A 16145-nucleotide genomic window follows, 5' to 3' on the forward strand; every position below is an offset into this window, starting at 1 on the left:
CCATGCTTGTTTTACTTTGATGGGAGGGCTGTGTTTGGGTTTTATTCATTTTATCTGTTTTGTCACATTGCCGTGATCCCTCTTCATTATCTGCACGTATAGTAAGTCTGCACTAGTCGTCGAGGACCTGGTGGTCCTTTTAAAGTGCAACTTGCACTATGTCTTGTAAAGATAATAGGGTGTTTACTGAGAGGCAGGCAGCTAGATATAGGTAGTAGGTTAATGCATTACCACATATAGAGGCTTCATAAAATTATTTCGAAACTGCAGTTTCTATTTTGTTTCCCTGCTATGTGCTAACAGATTAATTCAGGAGATTTTGTAGAAATCTACTGCCAAAAACCTCTGCAGACCGCAGTCCCCATTATTCTCAATGGAGCCTGTGGTCTGAGCCCTATGTACCTAACTCCGAAAAGCAAAGCTTTCTGGGTTTGGCCGTTGTTTTCTCCCAACCAGATGGCGTAAACCGATTTATGCCTATTGGGGCATTCTCGCAGGAGAGGGAACTTACTTTCTCTCTACTGCAGCCTCTGTCCGGTTCCAAAAACTGACACTGTCAGCATGCGCAGTTTCCTAATCTCAGGAGGGGTTTTACCGAATATGTCAAAGACTTCTCTGATATGCCCGGCATGTACAGATGTGTCCTTGCTTATCGTGCTACAAACATGCGCACGCATTGCGCCATGCGATTACCCACAGCATACGCTATGGCGCGCACTGCAACTGCACCATGCAATCCTATGGAGGCGCGTGTGCGATCGCAGTGCTCGTGTCTGCTCGCGGGCGCACGTCTCGCGTGATGTGCTGCATACGCAGCAAAGATGTAGCAGGACATATCTGTAACTCACAGGGACCGCAACTGCTGTTCCTGACAGTTACATTTAGTACATAGCAGAGATAATTTAATTCAAAATGAAAAAGTCAGGACTGATAATAATTACGCCGATGCCTCAATTATTAATGCATAGGACCGATAAATAAATGTATTTTCACCTGGGGCTGTATGACCATATTTTTTCAACTCTCTTACTTTCTTTAATTTGAGCATAATAAGGAAATCCCTTTTTCCATCTGGGGAAGTGTAGAAATAAGGTAACATCTGTGCAATGTCTGACACTGTTATGCTCTGCTGTTCTCCATGTGCCTCTGAATTATCTTGTCACTTAAGAGATATTACATTTGTTCCATTCAATTAATTTACCAAATTCCCCCTAATTACCCATTCTCAATAACATTATGGGCTCGATTCAAACTCACCCCTATCTCGCCCTGGATTCCCTGATTTTTGTTCACAGCCCCAAACAAAATTTTTTTTATTCTGGAGCTACCGTAAGTGCAGCATAAAGCTGTGGGTGCAAGATATTTGTGCCTAATTGAATTGACCCCTACATGTGTTGTTTATCACATATAATCTGTATAGTGCATCTGGCTTATTGGAGATATTGCTGGATCTCAGAAGGTCATCTTAGTTGGACGTTGGTGGCTGTATGGTGGCGACGTTCTGACCATTTCTTTAGCACTTTGCTGCCATCACCAGTAATTGAATGGCCCTCTATTAATAATAAATCACAATCAACAAATAAGTTAAATATACTTTTATTTATATTGTATAGCAGGGTTGACGGCAGCACCATTATACTAGGAGCCTAAATGTAATTGCCAGATGTATTTACGGTGTCTGCTTCCTTGCTTTTTCCACTGTATTGTATGCACAGAATATATGTCGTCTGAGACCTGTCGTAAACTAAGCTGGTGTTTAGAATTAATTTTATCTCATTTACAGAATAGCGTGTGCCAATGAATTCCATGGCTCCATTAATGTCTTCCCGGCTTGTTGTCGGGTATAGTTTCTTGTTCCTTCCAATCTGAACCAACATCTTTTTCATTTCAATTTTTATCTGCCTTTGATTTTGCTTATTTTCTTACAAGTGTTTCAAATTGTCATTGCCACAATTTTATCTACATCCATCATACCGAGTGTAAAATAAACACGAAAAATATGAAGCATTTACTGTGAGATAAGGAGCTTGGTTGAAATTTCATCAAGTTTAAGGCTGGACTTTAGCCGTGACATGTCAGCGTGGCGTACTATTCACTGTTACACAATTTCCAGAAGCATTTAGAAAGAAAAAAACCACACACACAAAAATGGGCTGACCTTCAGCCTTCTCTAAGCAGAACAGGGTTCAGTCTCATCTTTAGATAATGCCTGCTGTCCTCTCCCTCACAGGCACAGACTCTGATAACTCCTCAGCAGAGTTTGCAGATACCAACCAGCGGATCTCGGAGATGACACTCACAGGCCAGAAAACCATGGCGGATGAGGAGAGCGCTCCACAGGAGAATGGAGTAAAAAAGCATCGGTGAGTTGTTTTTTTTTGTGTGCTTAAATGTGACAACTTTAAACGTCCATAAGGAGTTGATGAGGAAATTCAACTTTTTCTTGTGTCTCTTAAGGAAAATAATTGTATATTATTACACTATGATTAGGCAAACAGTAGTTCTCCAGCTATTGTAAAACTATAACTTCTTTTCCCTAGGCCTGGTATGGTACTTTTTACATATTTGCTAACTGAGAAACTATGACCAAATGTCACAGCTAGTCACTGCAGTGGGAGAAATGATTGTGTATTGCAGCACATTTATTAATGCCAATATATTATTCTATGGGGTCTATGTACTAAGCCGTGGACTAACCAAACAGTTCCTACCTGTCATTTTTCAAACACAGCCTCCTGTTAAGTGACAGGAGCTGATTGGTTGGTACTTTATCTGTGTCCACTCTCTCTCCAAGGCTTTCTACATAGACCCCTTAATCTTTTTCTTTGTCCCTTTTTATGTTGTGTGTGTGTGTGTGTGTGTGTGTATGTATGTATGTATGTATGTGCGTGTGTGTGTATATATATATATATATATATATATATATATATATATATATATGTGTGTATATATATATATATATATATATATATATATATATATATACACATATACACACATGCGCGCACGCACACACGTTTATCCCCTCTCCACTATAGTATGGGCAACATAAATGGGAATTGGCAGATAGCATGATGTGGTGATGGTACTGTATTCATGAATGAGGTATACAGACCAGCATTGGTACAAGTATGGAACATATCTGGGATACACAAATAGTTATTGTGTTCACAACTATTTAAGGTTTTGTAGTCTTTGAGTTATGATACATAAACTGCTTTTTTCTTGTAAAAGCATTTTAATTTCCAATTATAGTAGACGTTCCCAAGTAAAACAAGTGAAAATGTCCTCTGTTCGTATCTCACTGTTGGGCCTATATTATCTATTCCCTTTATGTACTAAAATTAACTCGCAGGGACAGCGGTAGCGAGAACAGGTGTCCATGCTAGTTCCATCCTGGCCACATCAGAGGAGTCTTTCACATTTTTGAAAAACTCCTCCAAAGCATCTGACACTGCACATGCGCACAGCATCAGTTTCCGATGCCGGACAGAGGCTGCAGGAGAGGGAACGTAAGATCCGTCTCCTGAGAGACTGTCTCCATTGACATAAAACAGTTTACGCCAAGCTTCACTTTTCGGAGTTTGGTACATAAGGGTTAGACCGTGGTCCCCATTAATAATAATGGGGACTGCGATCTGCAGCACTAAATAGGCTTTTTGCAGGAAATTTCCTAATTATTTGTACATAGCGGGGAAACCCAAAATTATGCAGAAACTGCAGTTACTGCATAATTTTATGAAGTAAAAGTTTGATAACTAGGCCTCTGTGTTATCATAGAAAATAAAAACCTTAAAATTAAAACTTCTTACATGAAACTTAACCATTTATTTGTGACATAACTTTTCGCTGCTGATTTAGTGGGTCTTAAAAATCCTTTATCATATGGTCATGCTGATCTTGTACAGTCCAAAAAATGTAAGATGCTAACCATAGCATGTCAGCGGTGACATCATTGATCCCTCTGTTCATGGATCCAATAAAAATCAATCTGTACATACTGTATCGGTGTGAGTTTCACTGGCCAGTTACAAGTTTTGGTTTTCCTTGCTTAATGAAATGCCAATACATAAGCTATTTGGCTACAATAGATTATTATTGTTGATGATGTTCACTTATAAGGCTAACAACTAGCACTCTACAGTGTAAGAGGAAAACCTGACAACAAGATACAGAAGTACAGACTAATAAAGACAGTATGTAAATTCACATAGATACGTAAACAAAGTGTGCATTTAGCATAATCATATAGAGAAGATGTAGGGGAAATGGCCCTGCTCATATGGGCTTTCTTACATGTCAAAGTGGCATTACCTTACAATACATTAGTGATGCTAATATATCTAAAAACTACTATGAATCTGGTGTTATTGGCTATATTTGTTTTTATTTCATGAATTAGTTTTTATTTAAATAATTAGAAAAACTTGCGCTTTATAAGGGATAACTTATAACCCCTCTATCGTGAATTACTGAATTTCTGCTAACTGCATAAAGTCACTCAGATTGCTTTCTATGGTTATGTATATATATATATATATATATATATATATATATATATATATATATATATATGTGTGTGTGTGTGTGTGTGTGTATATATATATATATATATATATATATATATATATATATAATTTTTTTTTCCTGGCACTCTGGACGAAGCAAACAGCCGAGGGGTGCCTTCCTCAATAACGTACAATGTCCAAGGTTCCCTTTACAAAGAACAAGGCGGCACTCCCAGTCATTTATGAAAAACAACTGTATTAGATCATAAATGTGACATCTGCAATATCAACGTTTCAAAGCCCTTGGGCTTTTTCATCAGGATAGGTCACAGGCAGTTGTTTGGCTTTGTTTCACTGCCTGTGACCTATCCTGTCACACTTCTGATGTAATACAGTTGTTTTTTCACCAATGACTGGGAGTGCCGCCTTGTTCTTTGTAAAGGGAACCTTGGACATACATATATATAGGGGCCCTGTCGCAGGAGTGGCCCACGTGACCAGCAGCACTACACAGACTGGTGGCAGCGGTGCCTTCACCCACCACTCACACCAATGTCACTGTGTGCCCTGTGCACAGACTGTTATGTAGCCTATCCTATTCAAGTGAACACAGGCCCAAAGCACCTTTCCCCCCACCCCATACCGACCGCACGAATGGTGCTACACCTATCTCTTGCATTGATTATGACAATACATTTTGTTTTGTTATCGCTCAGCTTTAACTTCTGGTGCAATAACTCAAACAGACCCTAGAAACCAAAGAGAAGCGGAACACCGTTATCGCAACCATATACAGAATACTGTTTAGACGCAATCCTTGTAGTGCTGAGCATGGAAACAAAAGTAACTATATGTGTATACAATAAGTATAATAGACTAATCTGCAAGTCTTTCTCACACTATTACCCCTTTCTGTCTGAAAGGGTCAACACGGGACCTGATTCCCAGTACTTCGACCCAGGTATTTACCAGGGTTTTTCCCGGGTCTTACACGGGTTGGCGGCTGTCTGAAAGGTGCCGACCTGGGTTTTTCTACTACAGGCATAGTAAGCAGCGCTTATTGGCTGAGATGGCGGTGCACGGGCTGCACTTTTCATGACCTCATCTCTGTGTGCCATAAAGCAGTCCATTTATTATGACACACTGTATATTGCAGGGATAATCTGGGTTCTGTGTGAAAGGGGTCGACCCAGGAATTTCCCGGGAATTATGTGCTGTGTGAAAGGGGGTTAGGAGCAAATTCCCGGGTCCTTCCCAGGTTGAACGATACGGGAAAAACCCAGGTTTTAGGGATTTTTCTGTCTGAAAGTGGCATTAGTAACTAAATAAATGAAATACAAAGAGGCTACAGATAATCAATTAAATATTTTAGATATTGACTATGAGCAAAATGCAAAATTCAGTGCAAAGATACAAGTGAATGAGTTAATTTAAATTACAGTGTAAAATAACACATGTAGTGAGAACCAAAAAAAACCCCAAAAAGATCATAAAAATAATCACAACAAAAATCATAGAAAACAGTGGAGTCCAGGTGCTTGTTAAGTCCCTTAAGGGACAATGTGTCTAACCTGGGACTCGCATTGTAAAAGTTTACGGTCTCCACTTGGGAACATAGTCGATTTTATAGATTAAGGACTCCAATTATGATGTGCTGTAGAGACATGTCTTGTGACGGGCTGATCGCTATGACCTTTTTCAATTGCTTCTATGCAGCGCCATACATTCTTTAAAGGATCTGTCACTTTTCCCATGTAATAATTATTGCATAGGCAAATAATGATATAGATAACATATTTGGTGTTACATGTAAGGTGATGTTTTATTTTCAAATTTTGCCTGGATATGGGTGATTGAAAGTGTCCCCACTGACCTTATACCTGCACTTAAGGCATTTGGGGCATTTAAAGCACCCATGATTTTTATTACTCAAAAAATTACCAATCAAAGATGGTATTTGTGATGTAATGTCTGTTTTTACAAGGATTTCTCTCAAATTTTGACACCTGGCAGGGGCATAAGTTCATACCAGGCATTCGGCATACACCGTAGCACAGCTGAGATGGCAAAGGCGGAAGTAATGTGCCAGTAATCCTGCCAGTTGTGGATAATCTCCAGTCATCCCCCACAGCTCTCACCAGCCTCATTTCCCCTTGTGTATCTCCAGCCTTATTTCCCCGTGTTTTGTAGCTCTAGCCCCCTGATGTCTCTCCAGATTCACCCAGGCCCCTTGTGTCTCTCCAGCACCCAGTGTCTCTCCAGCTCCAGCCAGCTTCCTTGTCTCTCCAGCCAGCCCCCTTGTGTCTCTACAGCCCCTATTCTATCTTAAGCTCCATAATGTCGCTCCAGCCAGCACCCATGTGTCTCCAGCTCCCCAGTGTGTACCTAGCTCCAGCTATGCCCCTACTATCTCCAGCCCCCAGTGCCTTTTCAGCCAGCCCTCCAGTTCCTTTAAAGCCAGCCCCCTTCTGTCTCTCTAGCCAACTTGTCTCTCCAGCCAGCTCCCTTCTGTCTTTCCAGACCCCCAGTATTTATTCAGCTAGCCCCCCCAGTGTTGCTTCATCCAGCCCCCTTTTTTCTCTGCAGACCCCCAATGCCGCTACAGCCAGCCTCCTTCTGCCTATCCAGCTCCCCAGTGTGTCTCTATCCAGCCCCCTTTTGTCTCTCCAGCTCTGCATTGTCTCTACAGCCCCCAAGTGTCTCTCCAGCCAGCCCACCAGTGTCTATACAGCCCCCTTGTCTCTCTGAAGCTCCACAAGTCTCTCCAGCCAGCCCCCATGTGTCTATCCAGCTCCTCATAGTCTCCCTAGCTCCAGTCATGCCCCTACTGTCTCTCCAGCCCTCCAGTGCCTCTTCAGCCAGCCCTCCAGTGCATCTAAAGCCAGCCCCATTGTGTCTCTCCAGCAAGCTCCCTTCTGTCTTTCCAAACCCCCAGTATCTCTTCAGTTAGCCCCCCAGTGTTTCTCCAGCTAGCCCCCTTTTATCTCTCCAGCCAGCCCACATCTGTCTCTCTAGCTCCAGCCAACCCCTTTCTGTCTCTGCAGACCCCAATGCTGCTACAGCCAGCCTCTTCTGTCTCTCCAGCTCTCCAGTGTCTCTCCATCCAGCCCCTTTGTGTTTTGCCAGCCCCATTGTGTCTTGTCAGCCCCTAATGTTTATCCAGCCAGACCTTCTGTCTCTCCTGCCCCAATGTCTCTCCAGCCTGCCCCCTCTGTTTTACCAGCCCCCCTCTCTCTCGACAGCCCCCCATAGTTTCTCCAGCTCCAGCCAGTCTCCTTTTGTCTCTCCAGTTCCCCCTTCTGTCTCCAGCCAGCCCACTTTCTGTCTCCAGCTACAGCCAGTCCCCTTCTGTCCCTCCAGTCCCTCAGTTTCTCTCCAGCCAGCCCCTTTCTTTTTCTCAAGCCCCCCAGTGTATCTCCAACTCCAGACAGCTCCCTTCTGTCTCTTCCCTCCTCCAGTTTCCCTCCAGTTTCTCTCCAGCCATCCCTCTTCTGTCTCTTCAGCTCCCCAGTGTTTCTCCAGGTCCCCTGTATCTCTCCACTCCAGCCAGCCCTACAGTGTCTTTTTAGTTCCAGCCCTTGCATCCCTCCAGCTCCAGCTGACAGACACTTACCTTCTTCTGGCTGCACCTCTTTGTTTCAGCAGTGTGGCGCAGTATGACGTCACGCACGCCGCGTCACAATAAACAAGACTCCAGCCACTGGCAGTGCCTGAAGATCAAAAGAGAGCTGCTCTCTGGATCCCACAGATAGATCCATCTATAACTGCTGCCTGTTACTGGTGTGTTCAGCAGGGAGCAGACAGCAGATATAGATGGATTTATCTTGCCTTACCTGCAAGAATTTCGGAAGGCCTTCTTTTAAGTTAGGAGGGTGAAAACTCTTATGCATAAATAAGTTGTTACAGTCAGTGGGCTTAGTGTATATTGAAGTGACCAACCTAGTGCCCTCTTTAGATATGGTGACATCAAGATAAATAACTTTGCTATTCATCTCAGAGGTTAATTTGATAGGATGGTTTAAGGCATTATGTTGTTCAAACAATCTGCTAAAATCCATCTGTGAGTTTGACCATCTAATACCCCTTTACCACTAGCTCTAATAACCTCGTTTTTTTGCAGGTGAGCGTGCAGCAGCCCTGGTTATTGTGCTGTTTGAAAGGGCATGGTTCAAATAAGCCGGGTCGAGTAACATGGCATTTCAACCCTGGTCACAAGAAGGGTTGAACGCGTGTTCAGCACTGCTCATGATGCTATGTGAACGGGTAACCCTGGTCGATGCGACCCGGGTCCCGTTACCTGAATAAGAAGAGCCGGTGCTAGGAGATGAGATAATCTCCAACCGCCGGCCCATCACATGACGCCGATGGTATTAATGCCGGGTCTGGCCGCCTGTATGACAGGCGTGCCAGCCAGGATGCGCCCAGGATGGACACGTGAACATAATCCCGGGAATCTAGTGGAATAGGGGTATAATATACAGAAACAAATGACTAGAGGATATGTCTTCAGAAACAAAGGGGGGAATTCAATTAGCAGCTGTAATTTACCTTGGGTGAAAAGGGCTTTAACACCCAGGGCTGTTCAATTAGAGCCCCTTTTTCTCGCCCGATAATTTACCTTGTTAACGCGCGTCAACCCATAGGATCGGTTCTTGGACCCTTGGGTTAATATGGTAGTGGCACCTGCAAACAGGCTATTTAACGCGGATTTCTTTTTGAGTCTCTTCATTAACTAAGGGCTGCCTTTGGCTCTAATTGAATAGCTTTGCTGCTTAAATTAGCCTGCAGTAAATTACTGTGGCTAATTGAATTCCCCCAAAAGACTCTTTGACTAGAAACATCTAACAATTAGTGGAGGGTGGTGCCATGCTTAAACCCATGGCACATCCAGAGGTCTGTAAGAAAATATTTCCACCAAAATAAAATAATTCCCATTAAGGGCCGTATTCAGTTAGCGGCAAATACGGACATTTTTTTTTTCGCCACTGGCGAAAACGGCAAACAGGTGAAAATGGAGAAAAAAAACTGGAGAAAAGTTTTCTCCAGACCAGGAGAAATAAAAAAGCAAAATCTCTATTCTTGGCTAAAAATGTGGGCATTTCTATTAGAACCTTTTGGACACCCCTCCGATGATAATGATAGATTACAAAAAAAAATAATTTGTAAGTTGCGTACTTTGGCAAGAAACGACCGCGCAAATTTTAAATTAAATTAACGTATTGGGTCTGATTTTTCGGGGGTCAGTATGGATGTGTCAAGTGTTTTAAATATCACACGTGGTCGCAGCAGGTGGTTTTTTAAAATTGAGTTTTTACAACACGAAAATATACTTGCACCCATTTTAAGCCCCAATTTAAGTGGAATAGTAATTTCCTTGAAAAAAAATAGCTTTCTATCATTCTCAACAGTGTTTTTTTTTTTTTGTGAACAAGATTTGCGTGGTCGTTTTTTCGCCAAAGTACGCAACTTACAATTTTTGTGGTAATTTATCATTCGGAGGGGGGGTGTCCAAAGGGTTCTGAAAGAAATCCCCACATTTTTAGCCAAAAATAGTGATTTTGCTTTTTTTCTCCTGGTCTGAAATGGAGAAAACGTTTCTCCAGTTTTTTTTCTCCATTTTCGCCTGTTTGCCGTTGTCGTCTGTTTTGTGGCAAAAATTTAGCTCTTTTTTTTTTTTCTTGCAAAAAACATCAGTTTTCGCCGCTAATTGAATACGGTCCTAAGGGCAGTATTCAATGAGTTTCGCACCCGCTGAAAAGTTTCGCCTGCCCGACTTTTTGCCAACATCGCATATTCGGCGCGGAAACTTATCGTGCGCATCACGGCTATTCGCCGTATTCAATTACAAACCACGCGAAAACGGCAAGCGGCGAATTCAGAACAGGCGGAAAGTGCTGTCAGAATTGGGGAAATCAGCCTGAACCCCCCAAAAAGATGCACTAACATTGGGGATCAATGTAGATGTGTCACAATAGCCCTAATAAAACTGTTTGGGGTACTGAAGTTGTTTCAATAGCGTCTTATTAGCGTCTTTGCACAGGTGGTGAAGAATGGCATTAAGCAGTATTTTTTGGTGAAAATAAGTAGCCCTGTCAAATTTAGGGTACCTGAAAATGGGTGGTAGCATATTTTTATGTCTCTAAAGTGAGCTTTTAAATAATGTGAAAAACCAACCTCATACATGCACCTGTAATCCCAAAAACACTTGGCCCCTCTTACAGCACCCCAAGAAGTCTATTTTGCTAGCTTTTATGCTTGCACGTTTTTGCCCCCAAAATGAAAGTACTTTTTTGGTGTGTTATGCTTTTCCACTGGATTTTTTTGACACAGTTGTCCTTTGGGGGCTGTCACAAGGGTTCTGAGTGGTTTCCCCACGTTTGCACCCCAAAATAAAAAATGTGCACTTTTCTCCTGCTATTCTTAGGCAAATCTTTTTCGCCTCTTGCATTGCATTGACTTTCCACGTAGGCGAAAACCGTCTGGAATTGAATTTGGAGATGAGTTCCGACCACGCGAAAAGCTGCGATCGGCGATACTTTTTTGCGGAAAACTGCTTTTCGCCTCTTTTTGAATACGGCCCTAAGTATAAGTTCAAGTACAGTGATTGAAAAGTAAATCTCTGATTCTTTATAGGCAGCGTTATTTGTAATGATCTTCCTCACTGCTGATAATCCCTCCATATGGGGTATACAGGTGTACACTCATCTGCCGTGCAGAGCTTTCAATCAGGAAGAATGTTAGGTAGTGTGTCCAGGATGTTTAATAAAGTGTTGGTACTGTATGTTTGAGGAAAGTTTTATCCTTTCTCCTGCCAGACGCATGAAAGCTGTCGCAATTACATATGTATTTATTTCTGTAAATCATTGCAGTTCAAGCTTTGAAACAGAACTATTCAAGTGGATATTTGATTTAGCAGCATTCATTCAGCACACAACCATAATTAAAGGGGACTTGTCACCAAGTGTGTTTGATGTTTTCCTTTAATGTATAGTGGCTTTGCACTCGGCATGCTAAAACATTAATTTCTAGGGGTTCCAGATTTATACATGCTGGTGAAGTATGTCCCATGTTTATATGTACATATGGCACAAATTATATTAATGTAAACAAATGTTGATACAGCATGGTAGTACAGTGGCCAGCATTGCTGCCTCACAGCACTGGGGTCATTGATCCCTTTTTTTTTTTTTGCGGTTTTAGTCTTGCAAAACTAACCTTAGTATATGCGTGTGTTAGTGAATATATATTGTAAACTGTACCGGGGCAGGGAATGATGTGAATGTTTATCTTTAAAAGCGTAATTACCATAATATTTAGGTATTGTATAACTGTTGATAAATGTCTGAATAAACTGTGTAGTTATACCTTCACTTATTATTTGTACTTAGGGGTCAATCCTATTAGGTACGATGATCTTGTGCGTGTGAGTCATCGCGGCAGTGGCCGCACTTTACTGCAGCCCGGATTTGCCTAATATTGCTCGCAGCCCCATAGGGCTCTGAGCAAAATTATGCAAATCTAGACTCGGGCTGGGTAGTGAAGGATGTGCGATGTGGTGCCGTTGCAACGGCGCATCGCACCCTTCGCACCTAATTGGATTGACCCCTTCGTGGTGTCATTTCAGTATTCTTGGGAATCAATTAAGTTTAAAGGAAGAGCTTAGAGCACCTGCTGCACATTATAAGGATATTTTATGTCATGTCAGAGATCTATACTCCACGTGAATGCACATTCACCGTAGACTTTTTTTTTTTCTTTTTAGATTCATATAACCTCCTGGTGACTTTTAATGTGTGTGATATAATAAATTGTCCCATATAATTAATGTAGTGCAGGGCTTGACATATTTTTCTAAAACCTAGGAGCCAGGCTGAAAGTGTAAAAGCCAGACCACCCCTTCCCCCGGATCAGCATTACTGCGCACCTACGCCCCAGGCAACCAACCTCCATGACCACACCACTAACTGGGTACCCCAGGTAAACAACTCTCCCAAAGCCACATTATTGAGCAGCTAACCCGCCTCTCCAGGCAACCAACCTCCAGAAAGACCACCCCTCCGTAGCCAAAAAATCCCCGGGCAAGCAAAGCCACCACGGGCAGTGGCCGAACTAGAGAGTGGTGGGCCCAGATACAAGAATATGCTTTGGGCACCCCTCTGCAGTGCCCCCAGTAGTGGTCCCCCTCTGCAGTGCCCCCAGTAGTAGTCCCCCCTCTGCAGTGCCCCCAGTAGTAGTCCCCCCTCTGCAGTGCCCCCAGTAGTAGTCCCCCCTCTGCAGTGCCCCCAGTAGTAGTCCCCCCTCTGCAGTGCCCCCAGTAGTAGTCCCCCCTCTGCAGTGCCCCCAGTAGTAGTCCCCTCCTATGCAGTGCCCCTAGTAGTAGTCCCCTCCTATGCAGTGCCCCCAGTAGTAGTCCCCACAATGCATTGCCCTTAGTAGCGCCCCCCTATACAGTGCCCTAGTAACACACCCCCCCTTACAACAGTGCCCCAGTAGCGAGTAGTGGTCCTCATACATAGTGCCCCCAGTAGTGGTCCCCCTATGTAGTGCCCCTTTAATCAGTGCCCCAGAAGTGGTCCCCCCTATGCATTGCCCCCAGTAGTAGTCCTCCCTATACAGTGACCCCAGTAGTAGTCCCCACTATGCATTGCCCCTAGTAGCGGCCCCACCCTGTACAGTGCCCCAGTAGTGGCCCCCCCATACAGTGTCCCCAGTAGCGGCCACCCACACCTATGCAGTGCCCCCACAGTAGCGGCCACCCAAACTATGCAGTGCCCCCACAGTGTCCCCAGTAGCGACCACCCCCCCTATGCAGTGCCCCTTAAAAAAAGAGAAAACGCAACTTACCTGATCCACGCTCCTGCCGATGACAATACGCTGTCCGCTCCTCCTGGCCACTTTGCACTATGGGAGAGACGTAATGACGTCTCTCCCATCACCTGCTGCGGGGTGAGCCGGAAGGCGGAGCTCATGAGTGAGCTTCAGCCGGCTCACTCCGTGGACAATGCAGCAGCCAATGAGAGTCTGACAGACTCTCATCGGCTGCTATAACAACATACATGTTTGTTACTCTGTAGTGTGGACCGTGCTCGCGGTCTGCACTACTGGGCGTGGGGGTTGGTGAAAATCTGGTCACCATGGCAACCTGTCCCCCGGGTTTTGTTGAGCCCTGATGTAGAGCCACGCAATAACAAAGTTAATTAGAACCTGTCAATTTTAATATATATATTTTGTAAATAGTGTATTTTGTTTTATTTATATATATTGTGACACAGTTAGGTTAGGGGGGGTCCCTCTCCTGGGTAGAGGACTCCTTCCTTACACACACACACAGCAGCAGGGAAGCAGCACACCAGTCTGGATGCAAGTACAAGCTGGTCGGCGCCAGTCTTTATTGTACAATAACACAAATATAAAGAAAACATAAATATAAATCCTAGCCCTGTCGAGGGAACTCACTTCGCAGGTAGTTCCCTCACTACCAGAACCTGGCAGGGCCTAATGCCCTCGCCAGCAACAAAGCACAGCACAGTACTCACAGATAGGTTTTTCAAGTGTCTCTGAGCAAACTCCCTGCCTGCTCTCCCAGGTGAGACAATCAGCCCTAAACAAACTAGGCTTATATTGGCCACTCTCAGGTGGAAAACTAACAAGCCTGTTACCAGGCTGCGAGAACCAAAACCTGGAGTGGCCGTGGGTGGAGCCCTCCCTCTCCTCTCACCCACAACCCCCAGGTCCCAAACCGGCTTTTCAAAAAGCTGAAACTCAAGCCTGCTACACTGCAGACTTTCTCCTGGGGGTTTAAAACACAAAAGACAGGAATCTGGGACAAATGTACCTGCCACAGACCACTTTACCAGTGATCCTATCACAATATATATATATATATATATATATATATACGCTATGATTATTGAGTTAGGCTCATGGGCGTAGCTATAATGGGTGTAGGGGGTGCCATTGGTGTGCCGTAAACACAGGGCATATAGTTGTTTAGCAAGTACCCAGAATTGCCTGAAAAGCAATTAGGTCTGGCCTATTGCCAGGCCTAAATGTAGTTGCATTTAATTTATAGTGAATGATGTATGTAGTGGATGTTATAATGGTAAAGGAGACCTGTAATGTTACATAATCTAAACTGGGCACTGTAATGTGGTATAATATGAACTGTAGTGCACTGGCATATTACATAATATGAACTGGGGCACTGTAATGTGGCACAACATCAACTGGAGGCACTATAGTATAGCATAATGTGAATAGGGGACACTGTAATGTGGCATATCAACTGGGGGCACTAATGTGGCATAATATGATCTGAGGTCACTATTATATGGTATAATTTAAATTGGTGGTACTGAAATGTTGCACTGTATGAACTGTGGTCACTACAGTGTTGCATAATATGAAATGGGGGCACCACAAAGTGGCATAATATGAACTGGAGGTACTACAATGTGGCATTATGAACTGAGGAACCTTCAATGTGACAATGTATGACATAATGTGAATTGTGGGTACTGTGTACTGGCAGCACTGCAATGTGGCATATTGTGAACTAAGGCACTACTATGGGGCATACGATGAACTAGGGCACTACTATGAGGCACAACATTAACTTGGATACTACTATGGGACATAACTATGGAATGGGTATGTAATGCCATCTGTCTGTCAGAATACCGACAGCTGCATCCCGATGATTGGTATCCCTTAACCACCCTAACCCTCCCTTCTTGTAGCCTAACCCTATCCCTAACCCACCCCGTTAGTGCCTAAACCTAACCTACCCCTTTGTGTCTAAACCTAACCCTCCCCTTTAGTGCCTAAGCCTAATGCCCCTCCTCCCCCCCCACCCGCAGTGGTGCCTAACCCTCCTCCCTAGGGGTGCCTAACTTTCTCCCCCTCCCCAAAACAAAAAAACAAACAAAAACAACTAAGCCTAACCCCGCTACACTCGGACTTACCTTGTTCGGGCCGGCGTCCTTCCGCATCCGGCGACAGGATTAAGATATCTTGACGTCTATTTTAAGTCCCTTGTTGGGATTTGGATGTCGGTATTGAGACCGGTGGCATCGTGGCCGCCGGTCTCATAACTACATCCCCATAAATATAACTAGGGCATTACTGTGGAGCATAAAATGAACAACTGCTGCAGTCTCTCTAGAAGCAGGGTGCTGCCCACAAAATGTTGCTATGGGGCCCACAATGTTTTGGCTATGCCCCTGGTTGGGCTGCATACTCATATATGCTCACTCCAGTTAGTTTCCTTTCTCCCTTAATCTCCTCTGCCTTGTGTGCAATGGTGAGACAGAGGGTATAGCGTTCCCGCTAGGCTGTTTCAGCGGGGCGCCATGCCCTGCCCTATTTCTGAAGGGCAGAAATTACCCTGCCCTCCAGCACGGCGCCTGCTGAAATCGCCTGCGAGTTCTGCCCCCCACCCGCGGGTCGCAGTGTCCCTTGGGTGGGGAAACCGCAGAACAGCAGTCACCGCCGGTGAATGGATGCAGGGCCAAGAGTGACGAAAAGGGGACGTGTCCTAAAGACACGCCCCTATTGGCCACGCCCCTTTACGGGCGCGCGCAGAAGTGTCCTTGCTCTAGGTTCGGCGCCCTGTCTGCCGCCGGACCTAGAGGGAAC

General features: G+C 44.2%; 1 protein-coding gene across 6 annotated transcripts in view; it reads left to right on the forward strand.

Moving 5' to 3' along the window:
- Positions 1-16145, forward strand: part of OSBPL2 (oxysterol binding protein like 2) — a 214866-nt gene that overhangs the window by 137182 nt on the left and 61539 nt on the right. For all 6 annotated transcript variants that reach the window (XR_015869405.1, XR_015869392.1, XM_088442733.1 and 3 more), the window contains exon 3: positions 2231-2363. Coding sequence is in view for 4 of the 6 variants with exons in the window: in XM_088442733.1 (XP_088298859.1) it covers positions 2231-2363 (133 nt within the window). In the remaining 2 variants the exon portion in view is untranslated. The remainder of the gene's footprint in view (positions 1-2230; positions 2364-16145) is intronic.

The sequence above is a fragment of the Taudactylus pleione genome, unplaced genomic scaffold (genome assembly GCF_031769625.1).
Source record: "Taudactylus pleione unplaced genomic scaffold, aTauple2 ptg000018l, whole genome shotgun sequence".
In the NCBI taxonomy this organism is placed as follows: Eukaryota; Metazoa; Chordata; class Amphibia; order Anura; family Myobatrachidae; genus Taudactylus; species Taudactylus pleione.